The 15,554-nt window shown below is 38.4% G+C and overlaps 1 protein-coding gene across 4 annotated transcripts in view; it reads right to left on the reverse strand.

Moving 5' to 3' along the window:
- The window catches only part of FBXL17 (F-box and leucine rich repeat protein 17), a 468,601-nt gene that overhangs the window by 144,794 nt on the left and 308,253 nt on the right, over positions 1-15,554 (reverse strand). For 3 of the 4 annotated variants that reach the window (XM_045021619.1, XM_045021620.1, XM_045021621.1), the window contains one exon: positions 2,366-2,442. In XM_045021619.1, coding sequence (XP_044877554.1) covers positions 2,366-2,442 — 77 coding nt within the window. Of the gene's footprint in view, positions 1-2,365; positions 2,443-15,554 lie in introns of those variants that run through there. The other variant, XM_045021622.1, reaches the window with a different exon arrangement.

The following is a 15,554-nucleotide window of genomic DNA, read 5'->3' on the forward strand; positions in this document are numbered from 1 at the left end:
CAAATTAAGGTGTGCTTAAAACAAGTTGTTCTAATAACAATAATATTTTGTTTAGCTATGGAATTTGCATTTTTGCTAACTGAACCTTGAGACAATTAGGCTCTTGACACTAGCAGTCACAATTCCACTAAGCTAATCGCTAATGTATCAAGAAACCTGGGCTGGGAGTTTCAAAAGAGATTAAGGGATTTATGCATCTGAATTCCAATGAATCTGAATGGAATATGGGTGCATAATTGCCTTAGTCTCTTTCTAAAAATCCTGGTTTTATCTTCAAAATTAGTTGGGAAAATAGTGTTTCTAAGGTGTCTTGCTAAATATATATGGAAATCTGTATAGTCACAATTAGCAAATAGACAAATTTTAAATATAAAAAGCAGGCATTAATTGTGTGTTGAATCTACCAAACCTACATGGACCAAGTGCATATGCTAATATCCTCAATACTACCAGGTAGATTAAGCAAGAATGGATGTTCACATACAGTCATTCCCTCCCAGAACTTTGGTCAGTGTAATACGATACTAAAAATTTGACTAAGACATTAATGAATCTCCATTTTGCATGACACCTATCCTGCAAATTTATAGAATAACATGCTTCCACTAAGAGAGAAGCATCTGCCATTTGGTGGGGCCTGAACACTTATGCATAGTGAAATCAATAGCATAATAAGACCCTTGGGAAATTTCTTAAATCAGACCACAACAAATCATCCTAGTAATCACTAGCAGATTTCTCCTACTTGCCAAATGTAGCAGGATGTGTTCAGGGGAAAGGGTTGGCTGGTTCTCTTTCCTCCCACATCCTACTGTGGCACTACAGTACTGAGCTCTGCTGGTGAGAGGCTCCCTTCTCCCTAAGGACCTCAGGAGCTTTGCAAGGAGAGTGGCACCTTCCTTCCCCACTTAAGTAAGAATTCCTGAGTTGCTCACAATGGCTAAGTGGTGCTTATTAGCACTGCTTTGCTACAGCGCTCATCACTCATGATTTTTAACACAAAACACAAGAAGAATGGAGCTGTTGGGGGGGGCTGACATAACATTTATTTACTTAGTGGTGATGAGGGTTATGTTTGAACGAATACTGATAGTACACTAATTCAATAATAATGTTAAAAATTGTTCAGTGCCACAGTTACCATACTGAACAATTTACTAATATTATTACTGAGGCAATGAATTTATTAGTAGTATCAGCATCAGAATCTAGTATTAGTAGCACTTGCAAAAGTTGTTTGAAAAGCCTCAACAACTACAATTTTACGGATGATGTAAAATGACTACAGAATCTTATAAATTCGGGATGGGCAAACCTTAAAATATTTAATGGAACAGTGCAGTTTGGATAATTATGGTATCTAATCAATCAAGCCTATGCAGATACTCTCCTATCCTCCTACCCATCCTCCCACCCAATGCTCTTCCCATGTGTCATTTATTCATAACCACTTCCCCTCACTTTCCATTCAAATCCAATCCAATACATTCACCTGCCTGCCTTTCCCCACTACCTCACTAGTTTGGTCATACTGCTTTTGAGGGAAACTACTGCTCCCTTGTCAGCCCCTTCATCCAAAGAAGGCCCTTAGAGGGTGATGTGAGTTCACTAGGTTGGGATGAGTGACAGGATGCCATGAACTCTATAGGAATTCCTTCCAAGCAGATACAGAAGAAAGGTTTGAGGATATGGCATGGCTAGCAGATCTGCAACTACATGAAGGGAGGGGTTTCAATCAGAGCAGAGGCTACTACAACCCTGAAATTGCAGCAGTAGCCATAAAGTGACTTCATTGTCATTTTGCATCCTGAGGAGGATTCTTCTCCCAAAACCCAGGGTCACTGTTTCCCCTGCACCAAGCCACTGTTCTCACAGTAGGTGTGCAGTGGATGTGATTTAGCATTGCATGGCCCTGCCTCTCTTCTGGGCCAAAAATAATCTCTGATTTCAACTCTCAGATCCCAGAACAGTGCAAGATTTGAAAGGAAGAACCAGTCTGAGTTCATTAAAAAGACTAGATATCTACTAGACCCTGCAAATCTCCATGTAAACTAAGGGTGAAGAAAGAAGGAAGAGCAGGAGGCAAATTAATTCAAATCTGAGTGCTTATCGATCAACACTCAAACTCTCATCACAGAGATCAATCAACATTTTTCAGTCAATTCTATATGAAGGATAAATCTGCAGCTCTCTGAAATCTAACAGAGTGCCTGTCCTCTAGCTTCTTCGTTCTAAATCTTCTGTCTAGTGTCACAGCAACATTTTTACAAGTGTCACAAGGTAATTTTCACTTTTTACATCTCCATGTAAAGTTTCAGTAGATCAGTTTTGACAAAGGGTGAAAAACAATAGCCATTTTACATACCATAGTCGGTAATCTTACAGGATACCAAATACAGCTCTTTCAGGTTCTGTCCTTCTTTAGCAATGACCTCCACACATCTGGAATACATACAAAATAAGATTCACAGTTGCAAGAATTCATTTCATATTAAATCAATAAGGACTCATCCACAACGGTAACACCACAAGGTAATTCTGAACGTATTATACAAAACTTTCTTCTTTTTGTGACCTTCCCTAGAACTCTTTCAATAGAATTTATTATAGCCACACCTTTTAAACTCAAATGCTAAAAAATTAGACACATTTTTGACTACTAAGATTCCCATGTCCCAAAAAACTCTGGACAGGCAAAACATTAAGTCATGTTGAATATTTTTATATCACTAGTATGACAATTTGGGGAATATGTTCATGTACAATTTATTGATTCCAATTTGAGATTATGTGCTCTCTGTATATTTTTTTGTCAAACTACAAACCCCTTTTTGAACATAGGGCTTGTCTGCCTTCTCTGTTGTCTTTTTACCTCTATGTTGAACTGGAATTCCGAGGGGTAGCGATACAGTGCTAACAATGGAGAATCATTAAACCCTTATGGTCTTCTGTTTACATGGAAGCACGGTTGGACAAAGAGTTGGCTGCACAGAAGAACCAGTCTACCAGTAACAAAGCAATGGATCACTATATAGGGACCTATGATCATCTGATCAGAGGGTTGACAAGGGGACTGTAAGTTGTAAAAGAGAGGTTAACTTACAGGCCATTTTGGAAAGAGGGAGATGAGACCAGAAGCAGAAAGTTGGATACAGGAGTGAGAGAAGGCTCCATGTTTTGGAGGAGAAGCCATGTGCAGGGATGAGAGAAAGGAAGGATCCTGGATACCATAGAGGACTCTAACATAAGCCAAAAGAACGCTTGAGGGTGGTGAGGAAACTGAGGCAGGGATATGTGTCTAGGTGTTATTATTTTGACTGGATCTGTATATTTCTTGTGTTGTCTAATTCAAGGGCAATTGGTTTTGGAATTTTGGCATGTGCTTCAACTATCATATATCCCTGGAGAAGTAAATGGTAAACCAGAGTGCCTATAGGGTTGGAGCTTTGGGAAAGAGTGCACTTAAGGAACTGGGGTGTTTTGTGGCAGAGAGGTCAACACTATCCTGGGAGCCTAGAGCAGCTGGACCATGAGGTCCCACTTCTGTGAAGGGATAACAGAGTCTGTGCCTAGGAAGTGTGACAGAGAGGCCGAAGAAAGAGACAGACCAAAGTAAGCTTAAAAGTACACATGGTCTGACTTATGTGGACCCAAACTCAACAGCCTGGTGGGACTGTGACAACCGGTTTCAAAATATACATTAATGCAGTTTCAATATACAATATCACATAGAGGTTATTTGGGAAAAAAAAGAAAATGTTACAGAAATGTTTGGTTTCTGTTGTAAAATTCAGTGCAAATATCAGATACAAGATCTGCTTCATGCAATGTTTAAGCTTTGAGAGATTTTGCAGACAAAAAGTGTAAGCTACATTACAATAGCGACATAGAATATACCAGCCATTATAAATGTCGGGCTGAAATTCGGTTTTATGTTTCTACAGTGATTATTGCAGAGATCAGCATTCATCAGGTCATGAAATAGCATGTACCATTTGTGTTCCAATATGTTGCTACAGAAGATCTAATTTATGAGACTGGGGTTTGAATTTCTACATTTCTGTTTGGTCTGTCACAACTATATAATTACACAGTTCTTTATCTGTGACTTCTCTCAATCTTTAACTTGTAAGTACAAAAAAAAAAGGAAAACAAGAACTAAATATGTTGTAAAATATATGTTTATCCTTTATAATTTAATTATAACTAAATCTGGATTAATATCTCTATATATGTTATGTTTACAACTGTATTATTTACACAGTATCAATCACGTAATGAAGTACCATAAAATGTATTTTTGTCCTGCTAATTTTAAAACATATTCGTTGTTCATTAGACTAGCTATGATGGCCTGTTGAGTGGGTAACTTTCTACATAGATACATTTTTAAAAGAGGATTTTTAGCAAGATAGATTGTAACGATTCCTTTAGAGCCAGAATGGGTCCTCTTTAATTTGCAGGTCATTGACCCAATAGACTGCTACCGCTCCCAAGTCAATCCAGCTGCATTACTCAGGATAAAAATATTTGCTAACTTTAAAGTGAACATATGTATTCTTGAATTCTTAATAATCTTTGGGGGGAAATACATTTATACCCTCAGGAACACACTCCACACAGCAGCAGCGGGAGCAGCAGACTATTCCCCAACCTGATTTTATTGTTGATGCTGACAATTTGATTTCTTAAATCAGAATAGCTGTTAGAATTTACAGTAATAACAGCATCACATACTTTCAGTGTTATCTGTCCTCTTCCCTCTCCTCAAATCCTGAACCAAAACTTACTTTTTTTAACTGCCTGTGGAGGTCGCTTTGACCTTGATTTCCTTCACCATATTTACATCATCCATCAGGTCACATTTTTAATAATTTTTCCATTTTCCTTTCTAAAATTGGGTGAACATAGTATGTGGAAAGTTGTTAGAGTGGCAGTACTGGAGAGTGAAGTCCTCTTTTCAGCCAGAGAGCAGAGAACACAAAGGTAGAAAGACTGAAAACTTTCTTACCATGGCATCTCAACCTTGACTTTAAGTAAAAATTCTAGGGGAGAGAGGATAATACAGTCTCCATGTCCATTCCAGTTCTTGTCTTCTCTACTGAGACTGCCAACAAGGGCACCTATTAGCATCAACTGTGGTGGTGATTTTCATTCTGGGAACTGGACTGAGACCAACTCTTTTCACATTATCGATTCTTTGAACCATGCAGGTTCATCGGGTTACTTTTATACAAATCAGAAACTACATAAACAGTTAAACCCTCTTATTCTATAAGGTTTATGAAATGCATTTACATTTTTGGAGGACTTCATTTTGGGAGAGGAATTTGTTGCCTTTGTGAGGTGGCACAAAAGTGACTGATTTTTAAGACAAATAAATGTAACACTTTGTATTGTATTCCATGATAATACTGTTTTACTGCACACATCCATAATCTGAATAAAAAGAAAATTATCCTCCTACAAACTGAGACTAGACACATTTTAACAAGAACTACTTGCAGTCTACCATACATCTGCAAATTAGATATCATTAAAAGCTGAATAGCCCTTTTAATTAACAGGAACATTTTGATATGTTGTCTATTAATATTTATGGGGAAAGTCATGAGGCAGAGAACTGAAGTTCCAATCCTAATTTGAAAATGTTTTACATACACTACACTTTGGGCCAACTTCTAATTTTGGAAAAAAATATTTACATCTCATTAGACACAATAATATATTCTATAAGGTTTAGAATGTTTTATAATTATGTCAGGTGTTTACCAAGAGAAGATTAACTGGGCAAGCACACAGCATTATAAATTAATCTTGAACATTACTACCTGAAGAGAGTCAAACCAAAGAAACAACCTAGTTTTTCATTTTGTTGTCAATTATGAAACATTGCAAACACACCATGTTCAGGGCCAGGTGAAGACAATCCATTGCCCTAAATGGCTTCCTCCTACCATGTCATGGCCCCACATCTCTTAGGAATGGCATTAGGAGAGGTTACTGGGGTTCCCACCACTCTTTGGGTAGGCTGGACTTCCCCACCACTTCCTGATTTTAGGCAGGTTGCAGTCTATTGCAGAAGAGGGAAGTCTCAGCTCCCATTCATTTAAGAATCTGTATGGGTATTGATGCCAACATCAATACCAGCAGAGCCATGATTGGGTAATGGTAGTGAAGGTCCCCTTCCCCATAAAATCCTGGGCTGTGATGGTTGTCAGTGCCCTCCTCCACTCTTGGAAGGGCAGTATCAGGAGCACCCAATTCTGGAGGCAATTTATGTTTCTCAGAACTGTTTTTCAGGTTGACTGAAGACTCAGGCAGATGCACTGCACTGATTTACACTCAGTTTATATTTTCAAACTTTTCTCCATGAGCATAAATACAAGATTGCATTATTTTTAATGAAAGCTTAAATTTTAACATAATCACATGAGTTCACTAAGGGACTTGCATATATTGCCTATTCCTTAATTTTCCCCAATTGTGCTATTCTAATCGTGAGAGTTGAACCCCCATTGCATGGCTTGTGGAATCCTCTAAGGTCTTCTGAACAACTACACAGAATTTACATTGAAAACACAGTTCAACTTTCTATAATCTGAGTGAATTTTTCACAATATATAAAACCCATTGTCAAAATGTGCCCATTTTTTGTTTTATGAAAACACTGAATCACCTGGGGCATCCATATAAATTAATTGATCACACATTTATTTGAGAGCATGCAATCTTTAATATAGCTAGAACAATACTATAGAAATGCTTATATTCGCCTTCAGCTGCCTGCTATGCTCCACCATTTAATTTTCACTTTTAGTTCCCTTCTGTAGCACACCCACATGTAAATTAATTTGTAGGGATATCAAAAACACTTTAAATTGCCTCCCCCACATACTAATCAATTTGTATGGGAAAGAACACATATTACGGTTACGTTGGTGAACAAGTCCCTTACAATATGAAAGGGAGAGGGGAAAGTAGTTGTATATTCATTACCTCTACCTTTATTAATCATTGTTAAAAATGAAATCAAAGAAAAAGGGTAAAAGCACCAAATGATATTAACCTTTTCTACAAAGCAAGGATCAAGTCATATTTAGTCTGTTTGCTATAATCCATCAAAAAATTACCCCAGATTGTAGCCATATCTGTCTTTTTAAGACATTAAATTTATACTCTGGCTGATTTGCACCAATCTTCATAAAATGTTAGATTTTTAAAAAAATATTATTTTGAACAATTCATTATTTAATGTCAATTTACTTACAGAAAGAGCAAACATTCTTGCAGAAAGAAAGTTGGAAATAGGAGTGAGTCTTGGAATAATGATAATATGTTTTGTTTTTCCCAGACTATGAAAATATACTTGACATGTACATATTCTTTTGAGCACCCCTAGCCCCTCAATTTTATAACCACAACAATGAATTGTTCCTAATCAAAGGGCTAAAGAAATTCAATTAGTGGAGCTTACAGAATAGTAAACAAGATACTCAGGAACTGAGCCCACTAAAAATATAATCTTCTGAGTTGAGTTGTGACTTTTCTAAAGAAGGAGAACTCTTTAGAACCATCTAACACATGAAAAATTCCAGATGAAGAGTGAACTATAAATCATGAGTTTTGGGGGCGGGGTGTAATTATTCATTCACTCAATCTGACAAGGAAAAGACCTTGTGCCATCTTGCCAAGCCTTTTCCACATCCACCATAAGTTTTATGAAGACTACTCTCTGACAGTCTGATATGCAGTTAGTTTTTATCAAATTTGATAAAGTTGGTATCCTGAACAAGTAAATGTACAGAGCCCAGGAAAAGGCAAATGGCACAAAATGATTTCACAGTACAAAACCAATCAAATACTATTTTGCAGAGGAAGAACATAACTAATGTAAACATGCAGTGTTACAATACGAAACGTGTCATGAATTTGTAGGCAACCAGAATCTGTTCAGTAACGTGATGATGAATGGAGTTTCAAACTCCCAAAGTTCAGTGGTGTTCTCAGGATGGCAGGATCACCTATCACCTATCAGTTGAAAATATCTTCATATTTCTGGAAAGTATGAGAACTTGACAAAAAACAACTGCAACACTTAAAATCTCAGCTTCCTAGATTAGAAGGACCACTGTTGACAAACCCTGGAGATAGTGTGAAACAGTGCACATGCATATTGTGCTATATCTTTACTCAGCCCTTCTCAGTTCTACATGCACAAGCAGGAAGAGTAATGAAATGTTGAAAAAATCATTCCTTTAGAGTGTCTGCAAGGGCTATAGTCTCCAAAAACTGTCATCCTCTCAAGAACTGCGCTGACAAGTGTAGCAGAAAAACAGCATGAACTGGACACATTCAGACCAAAGCAAAAATTGAGGTCTATTGATTTTGATGGTACCCATATAAAAGTACACACAACATGTTTAAACATTTTATGTTTTTCTTATTTTGCTCATAGTTTGTGCAAAATTTAAAGAATAAAAATAATGTTTAAAAAAATCACAAATTTAGAAAACGAATCATCTGCCATGACAAAATATTTCTTCTCTTTTCCTAGGCAACAAATCACTAAATCCTCTGACTTAAGTGAGTGGTAATGGTTAATAAATTAAACTGTGTAAGCTTCAAAACTATCAAAGGCATTCAAAGGAGTCTTGAATTATGAAAAATAATTGTCTATTCTACATAGATACCTAGTTTTTCTGGTTTTGGTCTACTTCTCAAAAGCTTGGAACATGGCATTAGTGACAATTTAAAGGAACTAATGAGGAAATATGACTACAGTACTTGCAACAAAAGTGTTCCTAGGAGACCTTGTTACCGTTTGTGATGCACTTCAGGCCCAAGAGAAGCTAATTGGAACTGCCATACACTGGTTAGGAGATCTCACTTAAAAAAACTGAGTTTCAACTACCGTAGAGGTGTGAAAAGAAATCATGCCATTAGAGACACATTAATACATGGCTTGATGAGATTCAAAATAACATCAGAATGTGCAATTATTTTCAAATTTCTAGTAGTTTTTAAAATTAAATGTCTTTAGAATTTTTTCTACCCTAACTCTGTGGAACACTAGCAATTGATTTGTATTAATTTGGGGGACTGAGAAACAGAAAAGAAGGGGATAGTCAGCTAATTGTCTCATTGTCTGGGTATACCACAAGGAGGACAGGAGACCTGTTATGGGTTTTAATCAGGCCACAACTTTATTATATAGATGTCTGGTACTACCTGGCAGATGAAGTGTACAGTGCAGGCAAATCCATGCTTATTCAAATCAATTCTCCGGGGCTTCCACCAGCACCCCTTTGTTTCTATACAAGTCCCCCAGCTGCCCCATGGCTTGGACCTTAGCATCCACCAGCCTCACAAGAGGCTTAAGGAGGGCTATGAGAACGGAACGGGGGGTGCTCCCTGCTGTACTGGTCATGGGAGTCCCTGAACCCCCTCACCTCTTCTGTTTCTTTATCGAGAACCTCCTTTTAAGTCCTTTACCAGGCCATTTATCTGGTCACTGGCTGACCTCCCTATGGAGTACCTGCACTGAACATCCACCCAATATTACAAAATAAGTTGCGACATATGGCCTACCACCTTTTCTATTCACCAGAAAAGGTCCATTCTCACACCAGCTGTGAGGAAGGCAAAAAAACCACACTCCACCGAAGCCAATTCTGGTAGTGTGGGAAAAATTCGTTCCCAGCCCCCCTTTAAAAGGGGCGACTAGCGTAATGCCCTCAGCAGGTCCAAACCCAGCCTGCCATTCACCTCCACTTGCTGCCTACTAGGGGAGGGAGGGTCGGTGCTGGCTTCCTTGCTGCTTTCACATAGCGACTTGCCCCACCCAGGTTTCGTGCCTTTATGAACATTCCTGGGGGGGGGGGGCGTGAGTCATTGCTGCAAAGTTGACCACCGAGCACCTTTTCCTCTCTCTCCCTCCCTCCCACCCGCCAACCACAAAGCAGAGCTGTCTTTCTTTGGGTAAGCCCACACAAATTCTGCCCCACCTTTAGTTGTGGTGCAGTCATTTTCCTGACAGGCCTACACATTAATAGTACTGGAGGTGGCTTCCCCATTTGACTGGAGGTAGTAGGTGCTGTTACAACAGATTTACAGAATAATAGCAACTGTGGAAAATAATAAAGATTTAGGACTTGTTTGGATGTACCTTGAGAGAGAAGTCCACAACTAGGGATGATAGAGATTGCAAGACAATTAAATGTTACATTTTATCCATTTTCTAGAAGCTTTTGAAACATGGATGAGACATGAAAAGAGGCCATCAAGCTTTTTAATAGCAAGAACTTCAAGTGTCACATCTTAAATTCATAGGGCCAATATCTCCACTGAATAAACAAGAGCAATCAATTCCACTGACTACAATAGAGTTGAAATTTTTTTGCCAGCAGTGACTTTTGCTTATACTGAACAAATAAATAATGCCTTCCTTTTTAAACATTTTAGTTTTGCTATTGTATATTATTAGGTTAAATGACAAGGATGTAATAAGAGGCTAGATAGCGGCTAGCCCTGCATGGGCATACAGAAGAGGGAAGGGAGGAAGAGTGTGTTATGGGCCTCTCTTTCTACCCGGGGTAAGTGACAGCCAACATCTCAGTTCTTGCATTTCCAAAGTACAAGCATCAGGAGAGTCTCTTAGAGTCACCAGTGCTAGAATTACCAAAGGGGCCAGAGTGGGACAGGGCCTGGCCTGGCTCTTCATTCTACGCCAACCTGCAAAACTCAGCTGCTGTAGATAGAATGCTCATTGCACACTTGGCTGCACCTTCGTCGTTCATCAAGCTATTACGTCTCCATGAATGCCAGATGGCCTGATTCGCCTCTCACGCTGATGTAAACCAAGAAGTAAATAAGAGTAGACTAGTGTAAGTGACATGGAAATCAGGCCCTAAGGAACTGCTGCCAGGATGGTGCATTTCCCCACCCACATTCACAGACTATGTTTTAAAAAACACAATAAAGCACTTAATTATTATGCCCTCTAAAGGATTTTTAAAAGGAAACCAGGTTATTTTACTCAAAGAGCCCCTTCCCCCATCCCCTCCACTTTTTCTGTATGCCTGTTCACAACTGATTTAAACAAGATCTCCTTTTAAGTACAAGATTGCTCTTTAGTAACTTAGATTTATGTTGCTTAAGGTCAGGACTAAGTGCTCTTTAGTGCTTTCTTGAGAAATCTGCATACTACTTGCACTTTGGTCAATTTTATTTATGATTCAAATGGATGACTCTGGGTTACATCTGGGAGATGGCAAGATACAGTTGTCACCACCACAATCTTACAAATGCCTTTCCACATAATTCACACATTATGGCATTCCCCACGCATGAGTATAAGGAAAACGATGGTAATATTACCTATTTATAATGACAAAACTGTAAAAATTTTAGTGGTGAGCACTGAATAGGGATTAGATCCAGGACTTGGGAGTCAGGATATCTAGATTGTATTTCTAGCTTTGCAAGCAACTGTGAATTTGGGTAAAACATTTCACCTCCTTTTGGCTTGATTTAATTTGTAAAATGGGAATTATACAGTGAGGATAATTCGTGCTGAAAAGGGCTTTGAGATCTTTAGATGAAAGGCATTTTCTAAGTGCCAAGTATAATTGTTTGATCTCATACATGGAGAAAGATTCAGGGATCTATTAACCACTGGTGCATCATCTCCTACGGGTGCAAAAGAGATTCACTCCTGAGAATGCTAGACAGAATTCTCCCCTAATAAAAGTAGGGAAAGGCAGCTTTAAACTCTGGCCAGGCACAGCACCTCTCCTAGCAAGGTTGGTTCCACTTCCTTCTGCCTGTTACAGATTATTAGGGAGACAAGTTGGGTGAGGTAAGATCTTTTATTGGACCAATGTCTGTTGGTGAGAGACCAGCTTTCAAGAAAAAGCTCTGTGTGGCTCGAAAGCTTGTCTCTCTCACCAACACAAGTTGGGTCAATAAAAGATAGCACCTATCCACCTTGTCTCTCTAATATCCTAGGACCAGCATGGCTACAACTGCTCTGCATTTTAAGGATTATGACAGTTTACTTCAGACCTCCTTGTGGCACAAGAGTTAAAGAGGCCTTCATATATAATAATAATTTAGAATCAGTGATGGTGGGTTTTTGTTTTTTTGTTAAATGCTTTTGTGTCATTTTGTTTCTGGCACATTAGTAAACAGAATGCTCAAAACCAGCTGTTCTCTACAGCAAGCAAAATGATCTTGTTTAATGTGCGGAAGCTATCTATAAAGGGTATTGCATTATACTTAAACCTTTCAAAAATGCTTTTCTAAAATACATATCCTTCTAGAAGAGTGGAGTGCAATTTTTTAATGAAATAGGAATTAACAGAAACCTTCACCCAACACTTAACACTTTGAACTTTTAAGAAATCTAACCAAAATGTTCCGTGTTCATACAGCTCAGGTCTCAGCAAGGACCTGTATCTAAGTACCCAGAGTACCATCCCAGGTGCTACTTCTGACCACACTGAACATTTTCATAGGTTCAGATATTTTAGGGCCAGAAGAGACCATTGTGTTCATCATCTGACCTTCTGCATAACACATAGGATTTCCCTGTATTAATTTTTGCTTCAATTCCAATACCTGTGCTTGAACTAAAGCATCTCTTTTAGAAAAACATCCATTCATGATTTTAAAATTTCCCATGATGGAGAATCCACCACAGCCCTTGGTAAGTTGTTCCAATGGCTCATTACCCTCGCTGTTAAAAAATATGCACATTATTTCTAGGCTGAGTTTCACAAGAAACTCTGTTCTCACAAGATTCACAGCTCAATTTCCGGACCAATTAAATTTGGTGAAGCTTTAGAAAGCAACTAAAATTCTAAATCCTTATCTTAACCAATTCTATTTAGGTTCACCCATCAATACCGTTGAGTTGGTCTCTACTGTAAAATCGTTACCATAATTGGGCCAATTACTGTTACTGATTGTGCCTCACAGAAATGGAACCCAAAACCCGAGAATTTTATTTCTTTGCACCCCTTTGGAAATAAATAGTGCAGAACATAGATTCATAGACTTAAGGTCAGAAGGGACCATTATGGTCATCTAGTCTGACCTCCTGTACAATGCAGGCCACAGAATCTCACCTACCCACTCCTGTAACAAACCCTTAACCTATGTCTGAGTTATTGAAGTCCTCAAATTGTGGTTTAAAGACCTCAAGGTGCAGAGAATCCTCCAGCAAGTGACCCGTGCCCCATGCTGCAGAGGAAGGTGAAAAAACTCCAGGGCCTCTGCCAATCTTCCCTGAAAGAAAATTCCTTCCCAACCCCAAATATGGCGATCAGTTAAACCCTGAGCATGTGGGCAAGACTCACCAGCCAGCACCCAGGAAAGAATTCTCTGCAGTAACTCAGATCCCACCCCATCTAACATCCCATCACAGACCATTGGGCATATTTACCTGCTAATAATCAAAGATCAATTAGTTGCCAAAATTAAGCTATCCCATCATACCATTCCCTCCATAAACTTATCAAGCTTAGTCTTCAAGCCAGATATGTCTTTTGCCCCCACTACTCCCCTTGGAAGGCTGTTCCAGAACTTCACTCCTCTAATGGTTAGAAACCTTCATCTAATTTCAAGTCTAAACTTCCTAGTGTCCAGTTTATATCCATTTGTTCTTGTGTACACATTGGTACTAAGCTTAAACAATTCCTCTCCCTCCCTGATATTTATCCCTCTGATATATTTATAAAGAGCAATCATATCTCCCCTCAGCCTTCTTTTGGTTAGGCTAAATAAGCCAAGCTCTTTCAGTCTCCTTTCATAAGTCAGGTTTTCCATTCCTCGGATCATCCTAGTAGCCCTTCTCTGTACCTGTTCCAGTTTGAAACATGGGAGTTTTAACTAAATAGAGTGGAATCACTACTCTCTCAAGCGAACTCACACAAAAACACAATAAAAGACAAAAACACTTTAGCACCCTGGGCAAACACTTCTCACAAAATGATCACTCCGAACTCTTATGTCATAGAATACTAACAAACACATTGGAATTTTTCAGCATACAAATCTTATATGAAGTTCAGTACCCCACACCTAAAACTGATATGACATTTCTGTATAATCTTAAAGCTCTCGATTTGGACTGAAATACTACTATAAATCTTGATAGGTGTACTGCAGTTGTAAGATGTTTCACTCACTTTAAATCTAGAAATGACGCATAGCCAGGCTGCTGTGACTCTTATAAAATGTTTAAAGGCAAGATTTCAGGACCTATTAATGAATCAATTAAGAATTTCCTTCAACAAGGTTGCCTATCTAGTACTCCTATCACTAGTACATTACTTGAGAAAAATGCCTGATGACGCTGTCTCTGCTTTATAGGAAATAAAATTACGTTCGTAATTCAGAAATGATGCTAGCAAAATATTTTCTTCTGGACTAGGAAGGGAGAGTTTCTTTCTTTATATTGTAATCTCAGTATGCTGCCAATTGTGTTTTGCAAATACATATTTTAAATATTGCCTAGTATTTAAAAATGTCTGCTTTTCCCAAAGTCCTAAAATGAATAATGAAATCTTGTTGGGAAATTATCTAATTAGACAGAAAACCAAAGGATAAGTTTTTTTAAAGCTATATTTAGGTAGTGTGACTAATTTGCCCCAATTGGAAACTTTATCATTGAGTAGTTGTAATGAAATACAGAAAAGCACAGGTTGTATCCCTGAATCAAAATAATTCCCATATATAAAATATAAATATAATTAGACAGGCTAAAAAAGATTTTGAAGAGCAACTAGTCAAAGACTATAAAAGTAACAGCAAAAAAAAATTTAAGTACATCAGAAGCAGGAAGCTTGCTGAACAATCAATAGGGCCACCAGACAATTGAGGTGCTAAAGGAGCACTCAAGGAAGACAAGGCCTTTGCTGAGAAACTAAATGAATTCTTTGCATCAGTCTTCACTGCAGAGGAAGCGAGAGAGATCCCCACTCCTGAAACATTATTTTTAAATGACAAATCTGAGGAACTGTCCAGATTGAGGTGTCATCAGAGGAGGGTTTGGAACAAACGGATAAATTAAACAGTAATAAGTCACTAGGACCAGATGGTATTCACCCAGGAATTCTCAAGGAACTCAAATACGAAATTGCAGAACTACTAACTGTGGTATGTAACCTATCATTTAAATCAGCTTCTATAGCAGATGATTGGAGAATAGCTAATGTGATGCCAAGGCTCCAGAGACAACCCCGGCAATTACAGGCCAATAAGCCTAACTTCAGTACCAGGCAACTGGTTGAAACTATAGTAAAGAATATACCTATCAGACACATAGATTAACACAATTTGCTGAGAAAGAGTAAACATGGCTTTTGTTAAGGGAAATCATGCCTCACCTATCTATTAGAATTCGTTCAGGGGGAAACAAACCTGTGGACAAGGGTGATCTAGTAGTGGATATAGGATACTTGGATTTTCAGAGAGTCTTTGACAAGGTCCCTCACCAAAGGTTCTTAAACAAAGTAAGCTGTCATGGGACATGAAGGAAGGTGCTCTCA

The sequence above is a fragment of the Mauremys mutica genome, chromosome 6 (assembly GCF_020497125.1).
Source record: "Mauremys mutica isolate MM-2020 ecotype Southern chromosome 6, ASM2049712v1, whole genome shotgun sequence".
Lineage (NCBI taxonomy): Eukaryota > Metazoa > Chordata > Testudines > Geoemydidae > Mauremys > Mauremys mutica.